Genomic DNA, 16169 nt, shown 5'->3' on the forward strand with positions numbered 1-16169 from the left:
ATCTTCAAGATGGTACCACAAGACTGAGGCTTCCTGCAGACAAAGGAGAGATCCAATCCATCTCCCTCTTGGTTCAGCATTCAGTAGATGCTCCACAAGAAGGAAATGGCAACCCACTCCAGTGTTCTTGCCTGGAGAATCCCAGGGATGGGGGAGCCTGGTGGGCTGCTGTCCCTGGGGTCGCACAGAGTCGGACACGACTGAAGCGACTTAGCAGCAGCAGCAGCAGCAGCAGCAGATGCTCCACGAATGCCTCACTGCATCTACAAATGGCCAGTCACTTCTGATTCTATTACGTTTATTAAATAGTGGGTTTCCACGCATGGCTTTTTAAATAATCCAGGCAGGGGGAGAAGGAAGAGGAAGATAACAGTTGGAGCTCCCCTTCCCCAATACATAAGTATTTACATTTCAGCAACTGGACAACCCTGGCTCAGAAGGAGGCAGCAAGAATCTGAAAAAGATGGAGGGCGGGGCCCCAGGAGAACAAACAACAAGACTTATTTCCCCCACCCCATTCCCCAAAAAAACCATCCACCCCAACCTAGTGGACTCTAGTAGTGTCCATCTCCCATTCCCGCCCACATCATGAAAGTGGGGTTTCTCCTCACCAGAATAAGGGCACTTGGGATAACAGAGTAGGGTCCCCTCACCAAAAAAAAAGCCCTGGGACAACAATAGGGCTTACCTCCCCCAGAATAAACAACCCTGGGCTGAGGCAGGCAAGCAGCTTGACTGAATATGGGACCCGAGGCTAGGGGAAAGGGTCCCTTTGCTAAAATAAGAGCCACTGGGGTATTGGAAGGAAAGCACCCTTGCCCAAATCAGAGCATTTAAACTAAGTTTGTGTGGTAGTAGCAGGAGGTGCCAGTGTAGGGGTTACTACTCATCAGAATAAGAGTCCCGGGGGGTTCAGAATGTAAGTAACCTCAACCAAATAAACATCCTTAGCAAAACGAGAAGCAAAGAAGGAGCCCCTCCAGAATAAGAGAGCATATGTTCTACAAAGACGGCTCCTTAGAAGGACGGGAATGGGAACTGGGCAAACTTGGGTTATGTCTTCTTACCCCTGATCCCCAATCTCTGACCCTAGTTAACACTGGATTTTTAGAGACCTGTAAAACCAGATCAACAGATAACCATCTATCCCTGTGGCATGGCCACGGGATGACTATTTCAACTAATGGGAGCCCCAGCCAGCACTAGGGCAGTAGGGACCAGTCCAAAGGGGTGGGACCCCCTTTGGGAGTGTTGAGGGATGCATCCTCGGCTGGTGTCTGCATCCAGGGGTCCAGCAGGATCTCCTCCAGTGAGGGTCGGGCAGAGGGTTTGGGGGCCAGGCACCGGCGGATTAGGGCACAACAATCTGCAGATCAGAACACAGGAGATTAGCAGTGAGTTGGGGGCACCAGTCCCTGGGAGGGATGAAGGCTGGTGGGCTAGAGGGGGTTGAGTCTCACCTGGGGAGACATGGGCAGGGAAGTGGAGTTCAGCCTCCAGAATCTCCTGGTCTCTCTCAAAGGGAATGTCCCCACATACCATGTCATAGAGGAGGATACCCAGTGACCAGACAGTGGCTGGCAGGGCGTGGTACTGGTGACGAGAGATCCACTCTGGGGGACTGTACACCCTTGTCCCTGCACACAAACCACAAGTTAGACCATTTTCTGATAATGCCCTTCTCCCACCCCACCCTCTCCAGAAATATGGTCCCTTTACTAGAATTAAGAGAACTCACTATATGAGCAGGGTCCCCTCACCAGAATAGAAGCTCACTGGAATAAAAGCACTTAAGAGGAACAGCTGGACCTCCTTACCAGAAAAAGACTACTCAGGGTAATAATAGGATCCCCTCATCAGAATAAGAGCCCAGAGCAAGACCAGGTCATTGTCAGAGGATGGACTTTATTAGAGGGCAAGGCTTGAAAGTACCTAATATTAAAAACCAAGAACATTATAAAGGTGCACTATAGATCAAGGGTTACAGAACACCCCAGCACTGGAGGTCAAAAGTCAAGAGGCCAAAAAGATAAAAGGTGAAAACTCCCTCCACAGAGATTTAGGGAAGCCTTACTTACCATCAAAGTCAGTATAGGGTTCATCATGAAGCAGGGCACCAGAACCAAAATCAATGAGTTTGGTACAGCCCCGGCGGAGGTCCATCAGGATGTTCTCATCCTTGATGTCACGATGGACAACTCCACGGGCGTGGCAGTGCCGAACAGCTGCCACTACCTGGGCAAAGAGACAGCGGCTTCGGCCTTCACCCAATGGGCCTTGCTCTGTGATGTAGTCAAAGAGATCCTGGGCAGGCAGAGGCCGCTCAAGGACCAGCATAAAGCCCTCTGGTGTCTCAAACCAGTCAAGCAGGCGGATCACACCAGGGTGCCCACCGCCTGCACCCACCTTCCATAGCAGTGCCACTTCCAGTGGGCATGCGACTGAGTCTGACTGTGGAGGGAAGCAGGGAGAGAAAAGAGAACACAGATGTCAGGCTAGCAGCTTTGAGGCTGACTTCTCAGATCTATGATCTGAACTTAAATCATAGGTCCTCAGTCTCCTGACTATGTGGCCTTAAGCAACCCCCTTCCCTCCTGGGCCCACAGTTCTCTCATCTTAAGGGCTTAAACTCATATAGCCATTGGGAAGTTGATTCAAGCCAAAGCCTATGGTAGGGGTGGGGGAGAAACAAATTGGAAGATTGGGATTGACACATACACACTACTATAAATAAAGTAGATAACTAATAAGGATCTATTGTATAGCACAGGGAACTCTACTCAATACTCTTTAATGACCTATATAGGAAAAGAATCTTTAAAAAGTGGATATATGTATAACTGATTCACTTTGCTGTACACCAGAAACTAACATGCTGTGAATCAACTAACTTCAATAAAAATTAATTTAAAAATAAGCAAAAAAAATTTAAAAAGCCAAAGTCTATGTACATCTGGCATGTAATAGGAGCTCAGTAAATTTTTTTTATTTTGGTCACACCCTGTGGCTTTTGGGATTCTAGTTCCCCAACCAGGGACTGAATCTGAGGCATAGCAGTGAAAGTGCTGACTGTCAATCACTGGACCACCAGGGAATTTCCTCAGTAAATGTTTGAAGAATAAATGAAAGTGATTCTTAACAAAAGCCTTCAGCAGAAGCAACTGATGAACACTACTTTGTAGTAATTTATCTGTTTTGTCTACTGACATATCCAAAGAAACTAGAATAGCACCTTGCACACCGCAGGTGCTTGATAAATGTTTGTTAAATAGATAAAAAGCACTTTATAGCATAGGATCTGACATAGCACTTAATAAATACTATTATTGTGTAATGGTTTGTCTGCTTTGTTCACTGACACAGCTCAAACACTAAAACAGTGCCTGGTATAGTTGTTAAACAGGTGAAATCAATTAGTAGAAAAGGATTAGTGCAAAAAGAATGCTCAATAAATGTAATATATTGCCAAGTATCTAGAACTGTGCCTGGCACATTCTAGGTGCTAAAATACATTTGCTAAATAGCTAAAAGTAATTAATTGCAAGGGAACTGGCATAAACAAGAACTCAATAGTGTCATCATATGATATTTTGTCACTATCACTGAGCACTTAGAATCGTGTTGAATACAAGTACTTAGTGGAGCTTGGAACACAGTAAGCTTTTATGATGAAACAAAATCTGAGGCATACCATCAGTGCTCAATAAAAGGCATACATGTTACTGGCCACAAAACCCACCCCACGCTAGAAGCTTTGCGGGGACACACGGACTACCAGAAGCAGTCTTCCTGCCCGAGGTGGGGCCCTCTCCCGGCCAATCTACTGACACGCACAGTCGCAGACCGGTTTTCTCACGGGGCTGAAAAAAATGCCGCTACTGCGCAGGCGCACCTTCTCCCTCTGAGTCCCACAGCCTGCACAGGCGCAGTTCCCCCATAGCCCACCAGGGGGCACTCCCGCCCTACAACTTGCCCAGACCCGCCCAGTTGTCCGTTAGAGCTCTAACTGTGGAAAAGCAGCAGCCACCATCACCATGGCAACCAATGACCTCTGCCCCTCTTTTCTCACCAGCATGCCCTGCGGGCAGCCCCCGAGGCAATGTTTGGAGGAGGATGAAAAAGGAGGGTGGGAGGGGAGAATCCAGGGCTCTAGGGGAACAGAGGTGAGTCAGAACTGCATGGAGGTGTGGATGTCACCATAGGGGAGTAAACATGGACTGGTAGGAGTGTTCTCACCGTTACACGGCCCAAAGAGTCATACAAACCACAGCAAGGTGAAATCCATCGTCAGAGATGGCGTCGCCCGGTCAAAAAGGACTCCAAAGATACTCACCAAGGGGGACCAGCCCAGCACGCGATTCCGGGGGATCACTTTGATGGCCACCTGAAGAAGCAGGCTGAGGTGAGGGGGCCAGCAGATGACCCCCAGACCTCACCCTGGTCTTTCTGGTCCCACTCTCCCACCCCCCACACCACAATCCTAAATGAGCTGAAGCTTCTCCCAAGTCCCCAAAACCAAGTACACCTCTCCCACCATCTTTGGCCCTGGGCTCTCCCTTCTCAGGCTTCAGGACCCCTCATGCCAGGAGCTGAGTTCTGAACTTCCTAACACCCTAAACCCTTGATCTTCCTATCTAGTCCCCAGGATACCACAACCCTGTAGCGGGGTCCTGGATCTCATGACTCCTCCCTGGACACCTGCCTCCAAAATCCCCCAAAATCTCAGCTCTAGGTTCCCACCTTCCCACATATACACACCTCTCCCAGATCACAAGGTCTAGGGTCCTCATGACCCCCCACTCCCCAGTCTCACTCCCCTGGACCTCCAGAATTCTTGCCCTGAAAATTCTCCCTTCCCCCATATACCCACCAGGACTTACACACACACACATGCGTGCGCGCACCCGCGCGCACGCGCGCACTCGGACACCCTCAACGACCGGATCCCGGCCCTCATGACCCTACCACTCACACAGTGTAGGCTCATTCCGTGGTCAATTAGCATCCCGGCCCCGGGGCTCCCGCCGCCACCACACACACACCTGGCCCTCCCAAGACCCTCGTGGTGGATACCTGGAGTCGGTCTGTGACGCGATGTCCTGCGAAGACGGTGCCAAAGCCCCCCTTACCGAGGAGGGGGCCGAGTTGGTACTCGGCCTCGAACGCTTCCCGATCCTTGCCTCCTACGCAGGCGGAGGCGAGGAAGTCAGGGTGGCGGCGTGCTAAGGCTGGCCGCGACCGCGACCCTTTCCCCCTCCCCCCCGCGCCGCCCTCAACCACTGCAGCCCGCCTGGCCTGGTTGCACTAGGGGGAGCCTCTCTCACCTGGCAGCGGCGTAGGAGTCATGGGGGCCACCGGGAGCCCCTGCAGAGGCTTAGTCAACATGGAGGAGGAGCTGCGCAGATTGAGCCCGCTGAGCCCGCAGGGTGTGGACGCCCGGGGCAGTGAGTCCGGGGAACCTGGACTAGGGGGCGCCAGGATGGAAGGTAAGGAGACTGGTGGCCCAGAAGGGCCAGCAAAGAGCGCAATGTTAAGATTCGCCGCGCGCGCCAGCCCTGACGCTACTGAGACAGGGCACGCGCCTCCCGAGAGAGTCGCCCGGGGCGACGGCCCCTCCTACTTGTCTTTGATCAATCCGGACTCAGCACCTGCTGTACCCCAGCCAATCGGAACCAGCTCTTATTTGCATACCACCCTCAACGTTTCAAGTACCCCCTTATGCAAATACATGCCCGTATCCTCCGCGGGGCGGGGTCTGCATGCACACGAGGGGACGCGTGTGGAGAGGAAACTGGTTTTAGGAATCCCTTTCGCAGCAACCGGGTTTGTTTTGGTTGCGCGGCATTGTTTTTATATGTCTGTATCTGCAGATATAAACTTAAAAAAATACACCGCCCCCTTTCCTAGGAAGTTGGTTGGCCGCCACTGCCTCGAGACTAGCGCAGAGATAATGCCAGGCCTTCTAAGGCTTCTAAGAATCAACCTGTGGTTATCCATGACCCTTTCTCCAAAGGGTACTCTTCAAACCAGGTCCAGAGCCCTCTAGGTGACAGGTGGCCTTCGCCCGGGAAGTAAAGCCAGGGATCCTCGAAGAACCTGTTCAGCCGTTAGGGAGGACTAACCTGACCACCACTGCCGTGGAGCCCTTAATGTAGACAGACCTGTCTAGACCTGGCCATGAGCCCAGTCAGCAAGTACAGATTCTGGAGTAGTGAGGAGGGGTGCTTCTTGGAGGTGGGAGCAAGCCAGGGTGGTGGTGGCTTGGGATGTGTTTCTGGACGAGACACACACAGGGACCGCGGGAGCTCAGAGGGGTGGTAAAATACCCTTAGCCACAAATTTGGAAATAACAAGCCTCATGCTGCAGGCAGGCAGACATGCACTCCAAAGACACACACACAGGAAAGTACCATGTGAGAAATACACACACACATTGCCAGACACATTCCCATGAGCTTGTCCTAAACACATACAGATATGTACTGTCACAGAGACTGAAATCCACTGTCAAGCAGGCATGCTGCCAGAGTTATGTCCCAGCATGACACCAGAGATGCAGTTACAGAAAGGCACTCCAGACAGATTCACATACACCTACACTGCCATGTGACAAGGACACAAAAATGTCCCATCAGACACACCACCAAAACTTGTCACAAAGATACTTGTACCGTCAGACATGCAGGGTCACAGAAAGACTAGTACTATTCCAGAAATGAGACCCAGAGTCTGTCACAGGAAGACACACAGACGCTGAAGACACACATGCACTGCTCCAAAGACATAATATACTTATGTGATAGAGCCACAGATAGGCAGTATCACAAAAACAGACATGGATCCACCCAGTCAGTCACTCGCTCTCTCACACACACACACCAGCAGACATGCAGCATTGTCACTGAAACTATCCAGAAATAGCTACCCAGAATCTGTCACAGGAATACAAACGGACATTCATCCACCCTATCGGAAAGAAACCACAGATGCACTGTCACAGACAGACCCACGCAGACATGCACTTGTCTCAGAAACAGACACAAACTGTCAGAGACTGAGTCCCACACGCAGTCCCCATCTGACACACCTGGAAACAAGCCCTCATCTCACACACAACTAGAGACACTCTGAGATACACGAACGCTTGGACTCAACAGTCTCTCACACACACACACACTCAAAAAGCAAATATACACAGGTACTCTCCCTTATTCATCCAACATTTATTAGGGGTCTACTGTAAGCCTACAAGGCCCTAGAGGGGGTGCAGATACTAAGAGATACACAGGTTAAGTCAGGCATCATAGCCCAGCCCAAGAATTTCATAGTACAGTACTGGAGAAGACGACATATCTGTAGATAAAGGTGAGAATGTAAACGGGGTCACACAGGGCTTCTCAGAAGGAGACCCTCTACCCATCTTGAAAGACAAAGTTGGAGGCTTGGGACAGAGGAAGGGCAAATTCCAGGCAGAGGCCAAGGAAAACTGGACAGAGAGGCAAGATGAAGTAGTCAGGGGCCAAATAGTGCAGAAACTTCAAGATAATAAATAATACCTGCTAACATTAGAGCTCTCAGAATGTGCCAGGCACCGTGCCATCATACATTATGTTGACCATATACACTCTCTCTCAATGCTCACAACAGCGAGAGCGTGAGGTAGTAGATATTTATCACTCCTATCCTATACATGGGACACTTGAAACTCAGAGAGCCTGCGACTTGACCAAAGCCACATAGTTAGAAAAAGCCGGTTTTAAACCAACTCTCCAACACAGTGCTTAACCAGTGGATTCCACAGAGACACCTGCAGATAGCCACACCCTCATCTGCAGAGCTAGATATACATCCTTCCACAGGGACCCCATTATTAGGGACACTGAAAAAAACAACTGAAAAACCTGGGGCCAGCCATCCTTCTTTGCCTTGGCTTTACCTCTAGGAAGGGCAGGGACAAAAGTGTCAAGAGAACTGGGAACATGAATAAAAAGGTTTAGCTATTCCTCAATTTCTAAAACTCAGTGTGCTTGTGTGGGGGGTCCACCCTCTGGTCACTTCCACTAAACTCAGGTTGCTATGAAGCGACTGTTGTGCCTGTCCAAAGCATTTCCTCATCAAATACTCACAATGAAAGAGCAAACATATTGGGGCTAGAGGCAGGCAGAGAAGTTGGACATTCAGTCCCTGCCATCAAGTTCAATTCTCTGTTCCCATCACACCCCAGGGAATAGGGTGGGCAGGCTATATCCTGTGCCAGTACTGAGGCAGGGGCAGTGGGCAAAGACAGAGCTTTCCTGGTGGTAACAGGTCCAAAGGCTGATTCAGTAAGCAGTGAATCAAGTATGAACAAACTCTGGGCCTCCAGAGACACCCCAATGGAGAGCATATAGCCCTCAGAAGTCAAGCCAAGGTCTGTGCCATCACCACCTCTGACCAAAGGCTCACCCACCCCCTGCCCCACACAGAACAGAGGCGCTCAGGGGAAACTGACATTTGGTTTTATTGTGCCAAGGACATTACAGATGGTGGATCTTGTTGACACCTGCAAGGCATGGGTGCCCCATCTGCCGAGGCTGCTCCCACCCTCCACAATCAAATCCTGGGCGGCGGCCATGATTCTCAAAAGTACCCCCCACCCTGAGATTCCAAAGACTGGTGGTGGTGGTGGAAGCATAAGGAATGCAGCGAGGTCAGAGTCTCATTGTCCAAAGCCCACTTGACACCTGCCCCCTCCTGCCCTCCCACCCCACCCTGGCTTATACTCTAGACCCTGCCCATCTCCACAGAGCTGGAGGCCAGGTACATCAACCACATCTTTGTGCCCCGTGGCCTACCTGCCTCCAAACCAGAGAGGTCACCTTCATAGAGCCAATGCTGTTGTCTACATCACTGATTTGATTTTATAAGATAAAAGTATATTTTAATAAAGAAAAACCTCAATATTGAAGGCTCAGACATTTTAAGGGTACTGGGAAGGGGATTTTTTTGCCCACTTCTTCCTCCCACCTCCCTGGTATCATTTGTGAAGGTAGGGTGACAAGTTTCCGATCTTGGAAGGAATAGGGGGCAGGGAGACTCTGCTGTCTGAATGTCTCTCCTCCGGGGCTGCCTGGCTGCCAGTTGGTTTGTCTCTGTGTGCCCCTCGCCTACCTTCAGCACCCTTGCCCAAGTCCCCTGTGGAATGCAGGGATGGTGCTGTGCAGGGGGAAACAGGGCACATCAGCTGGCGAAGAGACAGATGGTGGTGGTGATGGCAGCGATGAGAGGGTGTGCAGGGGTGGGCCAGCCAGAGGGAAGTGGGGAGGAGCAAAAGAAGCGGAAAGAAGGAAGAAGGCAAGAGGGAAGAAAGCCAAAGAAGGTGGGGTGGCACCGGAGGGCAGGAGTGGTGGGGATTTGGGAAATGGTCTCCAGTCTCTGGGTCTCCATCAACTCTTGTCTGGGGGTGGGTCTCTGTGCACTTTGTTTTTCTTCATACTGTCTAGGTATTCCTGTTGGGACACTGCCAGCACCGAGGCTAGGATCTCATCATCATCCCAGTCATTCAGACCTGCTGGGCAAGAGGAAGGGGAAAAGAATGACACAGCACTTTAAGCCTGCTTTCTCCTTGCCCTTTGCTGATTCTTGGCTCTGGAGAGATCCCATTCAGACCCCTACCACTTTTTTCTCTAAGGAGAAGACTCCTCTGAGCCTACAAAACCCCACTCAAATCCCCTCTGGAACAGACTCTTGGGCCTGAAAAACTCTCTTTTCCTGAGGAGATGTCCAGAGGCTCCAGAAGCCCCCTTTTCAGGACCAGCTGCTGCTTCCATCTCTCCCCAACTCCCAGCTGGCCCCTAGACCCTAGACAGAAGAGGCTTACCAAAGGCGGAGGGGGACATCTGCTGAATGAGGGCCCGGCACTCCAAAGCAGGGTAAAGGGACACGAGGGGGGAAGTAGCCCGGTCGGCCCCTGTCGAGAACTGGCTGCTTGTACCTGGGGCAGACAAACAGTCAAAGGCAAGGCTCAGGGCCTAGGCAGGACTTCCTGACCCCTGCATGCACCCTATCAGCAAGTCACTGACCTGGTGCACAGGGTGAAGGAGGTTTGGCAAGAGCTAAGACAGTGCCTGGGGAAGGGGGCTTGATGCCCAGCTCAGCATGCAGCTCAGGGTGCTCAGGTGATGACGCTGAACTCCGCTGCCTTGGGGACCGGCTGGTCCACTCCTCAAGACCACTGGAGGCTGCTGCTGTGGCAGAGCTGCATGTGGCGCTGGCTTTCCGGGGCTGTGGTGAGGAAGGTGGTGGTAAAGACCAATAGCAGTTGCAACCGTCCTCTGCCCCATTCCCGAAGGGCTCACTCCCTCCCAGAATCCTGGCTATGAAATAGCTTCTACATAGGCCACCAACAATGGTGACATAATGGACGACAGGATCAAGGTAAGCACTTTAAAGCCCCTCTCACACCTTTACAGCCAGTCTGACAGGAAACCTGTTACTCCACCTTCAAAATAGATCCAGAATCTATCCCCTTCTGACTGTCTCCCTTGCCAGTACTACCATCCATCATCAGGACTACTATAGTCATCTTCTCCTTGGTGGTCTCCTGCTTCCACCTTTGCCCCTTCAACTCCATTTTACAGTCAGCAGTCAGAAGGATCCTGTTAAATTCTAAGTTCCCACTCTTTTCCTGCTCATAACCCTCTCATCATTTTTGCTTCACTCGGAAGAAAAACCAAAGTCCTCACCACAGGCCACATTGAAGGTCACAAGCCCCTTCCAATATGGCACACCCACCTTTCCAACTCCATCTACTACTACATTCTGTTCTGCCACACTGGCCTCCAGGCTGCTTCCAAATCACACCAGGTGTGCACATACCTCAGGGTCTTTGCTCTAGCTGGTCCTCTGTCTTCCCTGGTATAGACAAGTAATTCTCTCACCTCTGCAAGCTTTCGCTCAAATCTCACCTGGTCTGAGGCCAACTCTGACCATGCTATTTAATACTGTGAACTCCCAGCCCTACTCAGTCCTACTCATCCCCTTTACCCTGCTCTACATCTTTCATCCATACCACCTCTCAACCGATTTATTCATTATGTTTATTTTGTTCCACTCTGCATAAATGGAAGCACCACAAAGACAAACCTGGGACTTCCCAGCTCACCAATGTACTCCTATACACTAAGAACAGTGCCTGGCATAGACCTGCAATAAATACTTGTTCAACGAATGAGTCAGCTCTTGCCGACATCTATTAATCACTCTATAAACTCCTTGTGACTCCTCAAATACCTAGCTGCCCTGTCTCACTCTCTGCCCTAAAAATTCAACCTTTCTGTGTGAAGACTGACCAGATCCCCCACCTCTACTGGTCTTCCAGTCAAGAGTCAAGGGCTCCACTGATGCATGTGTCTCCCCATCAAAAGACAAGATCACTGAGGGTGGAGCGTGCAGGACCTGATTTTACATCCTCAGCACAGAGTCTGGCACACAAGAACATTCAGCAAAAGCTTGTCTCTCTGAAACTATCCGTGAATCTGGCATTTCACCATAAGTGGCTGCCCTCACTCACTCCTTAAAAAAAAAAAAAGAGCTTGTTCTGCACAGGTGTTGAGAGTTCTAAGGCACAATGCCAAGACTAAGGCCAAGATGAGGCACAAAAAAGGCTAGGAGCTTCCTTCTCTCTCACATGTCAGAATTGCTTAGTTTGTTTCTGCCTGTTTGGGGACAGAACATGGGAAGTAACAGGTTCTTCACCAGGCTAGTGACAGACCCCAGGACCCACCTGGCTGGGGCCACGGACTTGGCGAGCCTGTTTTTCTTGATCCCGCAGCCACTGCAAGTAGGATTCCCGGGCCACCTGCTCCTCAATGGCCTCATTTGTGGCCTCCCAATCTGTGGCCCGCTTCTTGTCTTCCAACATCTGCTGTTCAATCCATGATTCCTCTGATGTTTTTATGGCATTCTTCATCAGGGACTGCTCTGCAAACTACAAGGAGTGGTAGAGGAACAGGGATGTGAGGCGACACTCTGAACTCTGGCCAAGAGCCAGAAGTGGCTCAGGGAGGTGGGCTCACAGGCTCAGAAGAGAGGCAGGAAGGCAGATACTCTTACTAAGCACCCCCCTGGGCAGGCTGCCTATTCATCAGGGACTAGGGGAAGGCAGGCTTGGGTTGGGGGACTTGTCATTTCAAATTCCTATATTCAGAAGTCCTGCTGCCACCCCTAAGATACCTCAACTGATGTACTAAGTCTGGGGCAGTCAGGTGCCCTCCAGCCAGGGTCAGAATTTAAAGACACCTCACCGATTGATGACTCAGTTGTTGAGGCCTTCTTCACCTATGCCCAGATGGGACAAGGAGAAAAGATCACCTAAGAAGTTGAGTCCTGTGTGCACAGGGTAGATTTGAGTATTGGGGCATTTAAGTAGACAAGAGGACAGTGTCAGCATGGTGTGGGGTACTATGAGTTGTGGAACACCATATGAGAGTGTCAGGCTGTGAGACATAACAGATTTTTTAAAAAGGAATAATGAAAAGTATCAGTGCATACCCCACGGAATAAAAGTAAATTTTGTTCAGTGAAAACTTATTTTAATGCACATATACACACCATACACCAACGTGTGTACACTAATGGTGTAAAATATAAATTTTTACCCATGGATAACAGTCCAAAAAGAATGGAAAATGCTGTTAGAATAAGCCAATTAAAAATGGGCAAAAAAGTCTAGACACACAACTTCATCAAAGATAGACAGCAATAGGCACATGAAAAGACGCTCAACATCATTTGTCATTAGGAATTGCAAATTAAAACAAGGTGCCCCTCAGTTAAAGGTATCAGTAAGAACCATAGTGTCATATAGATACTTACATACAGAAATTCTAGACATGTGTATACACACAGGTTAGTTTATACATATATTTTCTTGCTCTATCAGCTGAAAGGGCCTAAAGCAAGGATACCCCAATAGCAAAGAGCATACTCAGCACCCAGATCTTGGTTTCTAATATAACATGCTCCAATAAAAGGAACTAGGGCTCCTTGGAGAAATGGCTGGTCCTAAAAATGGGGCAAGGAATATACAAGATGAGCCTCTAGCACCTTGTAGTGCCAGAAAGTTAAGTATTCAAAATAAAAATGAAAATGAAAAATAAAATAAAAATGAAAACAAACAAGCCAAAAAACACCCCCTCACAAACACCACCACAATGACGGGGATATTTCAAAGAGATGCAGGAACCAACTAAAAGAACTCTCAAGAACCAAAACTGGAAAAACTTGGGCATCAAAACAAAAACAGTAAAACTGGATTATAACCCAAAGTATAAAAGTATTAAATAAATAAATATCCATCATCCACAATGATATAAATAAATGACAAAATAAATAGAGAATGAGATAAATCTCCCTTGCAGAAGAATTTGAAATAATTTATGTAGATACTCTGCCCTCAAAGAGATGGAGTATAACCAGGTCTTTGGCAGTGGAAGTGTGGAGTCCTAACAACTAGTCTGCCATGAAATTCCCTAATCCCTACTTCTTTTCTTTAATATTTATCTATTTATTTGGCTGCACTGGGGTTTTTTTAGTTGCACCATGTGGGATCTAGTTCCCTGACCAGGGATCGAACATGGGCCCCCTGCATTGGGAAGGTGGAGTCTTAGCCACTAGACCACTAGGGAAGTCCCCCTAATCCCTACTTAACTTTGGAGTAGAAATGACTTCCTTCCACACAGTATAACATGGAAAACGGAGTGGGGGTAGGGCAGAGTAATTTTACAGTGGAGAAAACTTAATAAAACTACTTCTGCCAGATGATCAAGGTCAACATCAACAATTACAAATCAGGTTCACGGTACATACTGTTGATATGATGTGATAAGAATGGCACTTTACCACTGTGATCCCCCTCTCTAAAACCCATAACCTCAAGTCTAATGAGAAATACATCAGACAAACTCCAAAAGAGATATATCCTACAATATACATGACTGCTGCTGCTGCTAAGTTACTTCAGTCATGTCCGACTCTGTGCAACCCCATAGATGGCAGCCCACCAGGCTCCCCTGTCCCTGGGATTCTCCAGGCAAGAATACTGGAGTGGGTTGCCATTTCCTTCTCTGATACACATGACTAGTACTCTTCAAAACTGCCAAGGTCACCAAAAACATGAAAATGTGAGAAACCATCAAAAACAAAGGAGCTAAAGAGGTATGATGACTTTCAGTTAATGACAATGTATCAATACTGGTTCATATAACAAATGTATTACAGTCATCTGACGTGTGAATAATAGGGAAACTGGGCAAAAGAGAGGAAGGTATGTGGGAACTCTGCACTATCTTCTTAATTTTTCTGTAAATCTAAAACTATTCTAAATAATTAAATCTATTTAAAAAAAAACTTAGGGCACTCAGTTTTAACAAATGGAAAAAGAAAAGACACAAGTGGTCAAACCACTAAAAGTCAGGAGTGACTCTTAAATGCACAGTGTTAACTAAAAGAAGCCATTGAAAAAACCATATATTATATGATTCCAATTATATGACATTCTAGAAAAGCTCATAGAGTCTGTAAACAGACTGAAAACAAAGAAATTCAGAGAAACTGTCACAGCCAGGAGGAGCCAAAGGAGACATGACAACTAAATGTAACACAGTATCCTGGATGGGATCCTGGAACAGATAAGATCATTGGGGAAAAACTGAGGTAATCTGTTTTTGTTTTATCCCTTTCTGAAGGTATCATCATTTACTGTTGTTGTTTGGTCACTGTTGTGTCCAACTCTTTTGCGACCCCATGGACTGTAGCCCTCCAGGCTCCTCTGTGCATGGAATTTCCCAGGTAAGAATACTGGAATGGGCTACCATTTCCTTCTCCAGGGCATCTTCCACACCCAGGGATCAAACCTGTGTATCCTGCATTGGCAGGTGGATTCTTTACCACTGAGCCACCTGGGAAGCCCAAAACTGAGGTAATTTGAACAAAGTATGGTCTTTAGTTAATATATCAATATTGGTTCATTGATTGTGACAAACATACTATGCTAATATGTTAATCACACTGGAGTATATAGGAATTCTCTAATCACAATAATTACATAAATCTAAAACTGTTCTGAGATTAAAGGCTTATTTAAAAAAATGAAACCAAAAAACCTCTATGGGGACTTTTGGTGGTCCAGTGGTTAAGACTTCACCTTCTAATACAGGGGGTACAGGTTTGATCCCTGGCTGGGGAGCTAAGCTCTCACATGCCTATCAGCCAAAAAAACTGAAACATTAAACAGAAGCAGTATTCTAACAAATTCAATAAAGATTTTAAAAATGGTCCACATCAAAAAACCTCTATGTTGGAGGGTATGCTGGTGTTAGGGAGCGTTTCCTAAAATGAGGCAGGAGTACTTCTGTAGGAAGTGAAACCTCAATAGAAGATAGCAAAATCCCCGACAGACAACTGTTTGAGACAGAGAATGAAAATCTGTCAGTGTGTGCTGAGAAAATCTACTGCCCTTTCCTGAGCACCTAACAGGTACCAGGCCCTGTGTTACGCACTTTCTGTATCACCCAAGCTGCCAGTCAAATCACTTGTACAACCTGACTTAGATACCAAGGCCAGCAAGAGGTGGGGCCAGGCCTACACTCCAAGTCTCTGTGACCACAGCTGTCTGTCCGTGCTGGGGTTTGAAGGAGGATCCATGTGGGTACCAAGACACATAGACTGAGCCCTGGTTCACAGTTCCCAAGTTTGACTCCATATCTCAAAATGCCAACTCTCAACAGGCACAAAAGATAGGTGAACCAGCTCAGACAGGCAAACTGAGACCACAAAATGAGCCCTGAGGGATCACCTTGGATAACTTCCTAATTTCAGAGGTGAGACCTTAAGGGCAACTCAGAGAGGTTAACAGGACACTTTTGTGGGCAAGGGGCAAAATTGAGGCCCCAACATCAGATTTCTGGTCTTCTGGTCTATCTCCAGTATCCATTCTAGGCACAGGGACCTGCTTACCCCCGGTTTGAATGATGGCAGGCCCAGTCCCACGCCAATGGTGGCCTTGTTAGGATTCACTACTGAGTTGTAATGGATATTCCTATGGTAGCTGACACGAATGGGTTCATCCTCATTTTGATGGATCCCATGGAATGTATTGATGGGTTCTGCAGGGAAAGAGGAGACAGGAT

The 16169-nt window shown here is 48.3% G+C and overlaps 2 protein-coding genes across 5 annotated transcripts in view; both read right to left on the reverse strand.

Annotated features, from left to right (window-relative positions):
* Positions 1–281: 281 nt before the first annotated feature.
* PIM2 (Pim-2 proto-oncogene, serine/threonine kinase) lies at positions 282–7105 on the reverse strand. Its single transcript, XM_040265935.1, has 6 exons — positions 5325–7105; positions 5074–5183; positions 4334–4384; positions 2079–2451; positions 1461–1637; positions 282–1366 (listed from the first exon to the last, which is right to left on the reverse strand). Exons 1-6 carry the CDS (start codon positions 5383–5385, stop codon positions 1203–1205), a joined length of 936 nt encoding a protein of 311 aa, XP_040121869.1. The 5' UTR covers positions 5386–7105; the 3' UTR covers positions 282–1202.
* A 1371-nt stretch (positions 7106–8476) lies between these two features.
* Positions 8477–16169, reverse strand: part of OTUD5 (OTU deubiquitinase 5) — a 28463-nt gene continuing 20770 nt past the window's right edge. For 3 of the 4 annotated variants that reach the window (XM_040265934.1, XM_040265933.1, XM_040265931.1), the window contains 5 exons: positions 15997–16145; positions 11765–11968; positions 10062–10263; positions 9860–9973; positions 8483–9550 (listed from right to left, as the gene is read on the reverse strand). In XM_040265934.1, the coding sequence (XP_040121868.1) occupies positions 9426–9550; positions 9860–9973; positions 10062–10263; positions 11765–11968; positions 15997–16145 (794 nt within the window). In that variant the 3' untranslated portion in view covers positions 8483–9425. Of the gene's footprint in view, positions 9551–9859; positions 9974–10061; positions 10264–11764; positions 11969–15996; positions 16146–16169 lie in introns of all 4 variants that reach the window. The other variant, XM_040265932.1, reaches the window with a different exon arrangement.

The sequence above is a fragment of the Oryx dammah genome, unplaced genomic scaffold, assembly GCF_014754425.2.
Source record: "Oryx dammah isolate SB20612 unplaced genomic scaffold, SCBI_Odam_1.1 HiC_scaffold_23, whole genome shotgun sequence".
Classification (NCBI taxonomy): Eukaryota; Metazoa; Chordata; class Mammalia; order Artiodactyla; family Bovidae; genus Oryx; species Oryx dammah.

What these genes read in the sequence shown, in the direction of transcription:
- PIM2 (XM_040265935.1), bottom strand. Translation starts at nt 5,385, where the DNA reads ATGTTGACTAAGCCTCTGCAGGGGCTCCCGGTGGCCCCCATGACTCCT. An exon ending in GCGTCACAGACCGACTCCAG is followed by an intron (nt 4,385 to 5,073) that starts GTATCCACCACG and finishes CTGCTTCTTCAG; the next exon opens with GTGGCCATCAAAGTGATCCC. An exon ending in CCCTGCCCATGTCTCCCCAG is followed by an intron (nt 1,367 to 1,460) that starts GTGAGACTCAAC and finishes TCTGATCTGCAG; the next exon opens with ATTGTTGTGCCCTAATCCGC.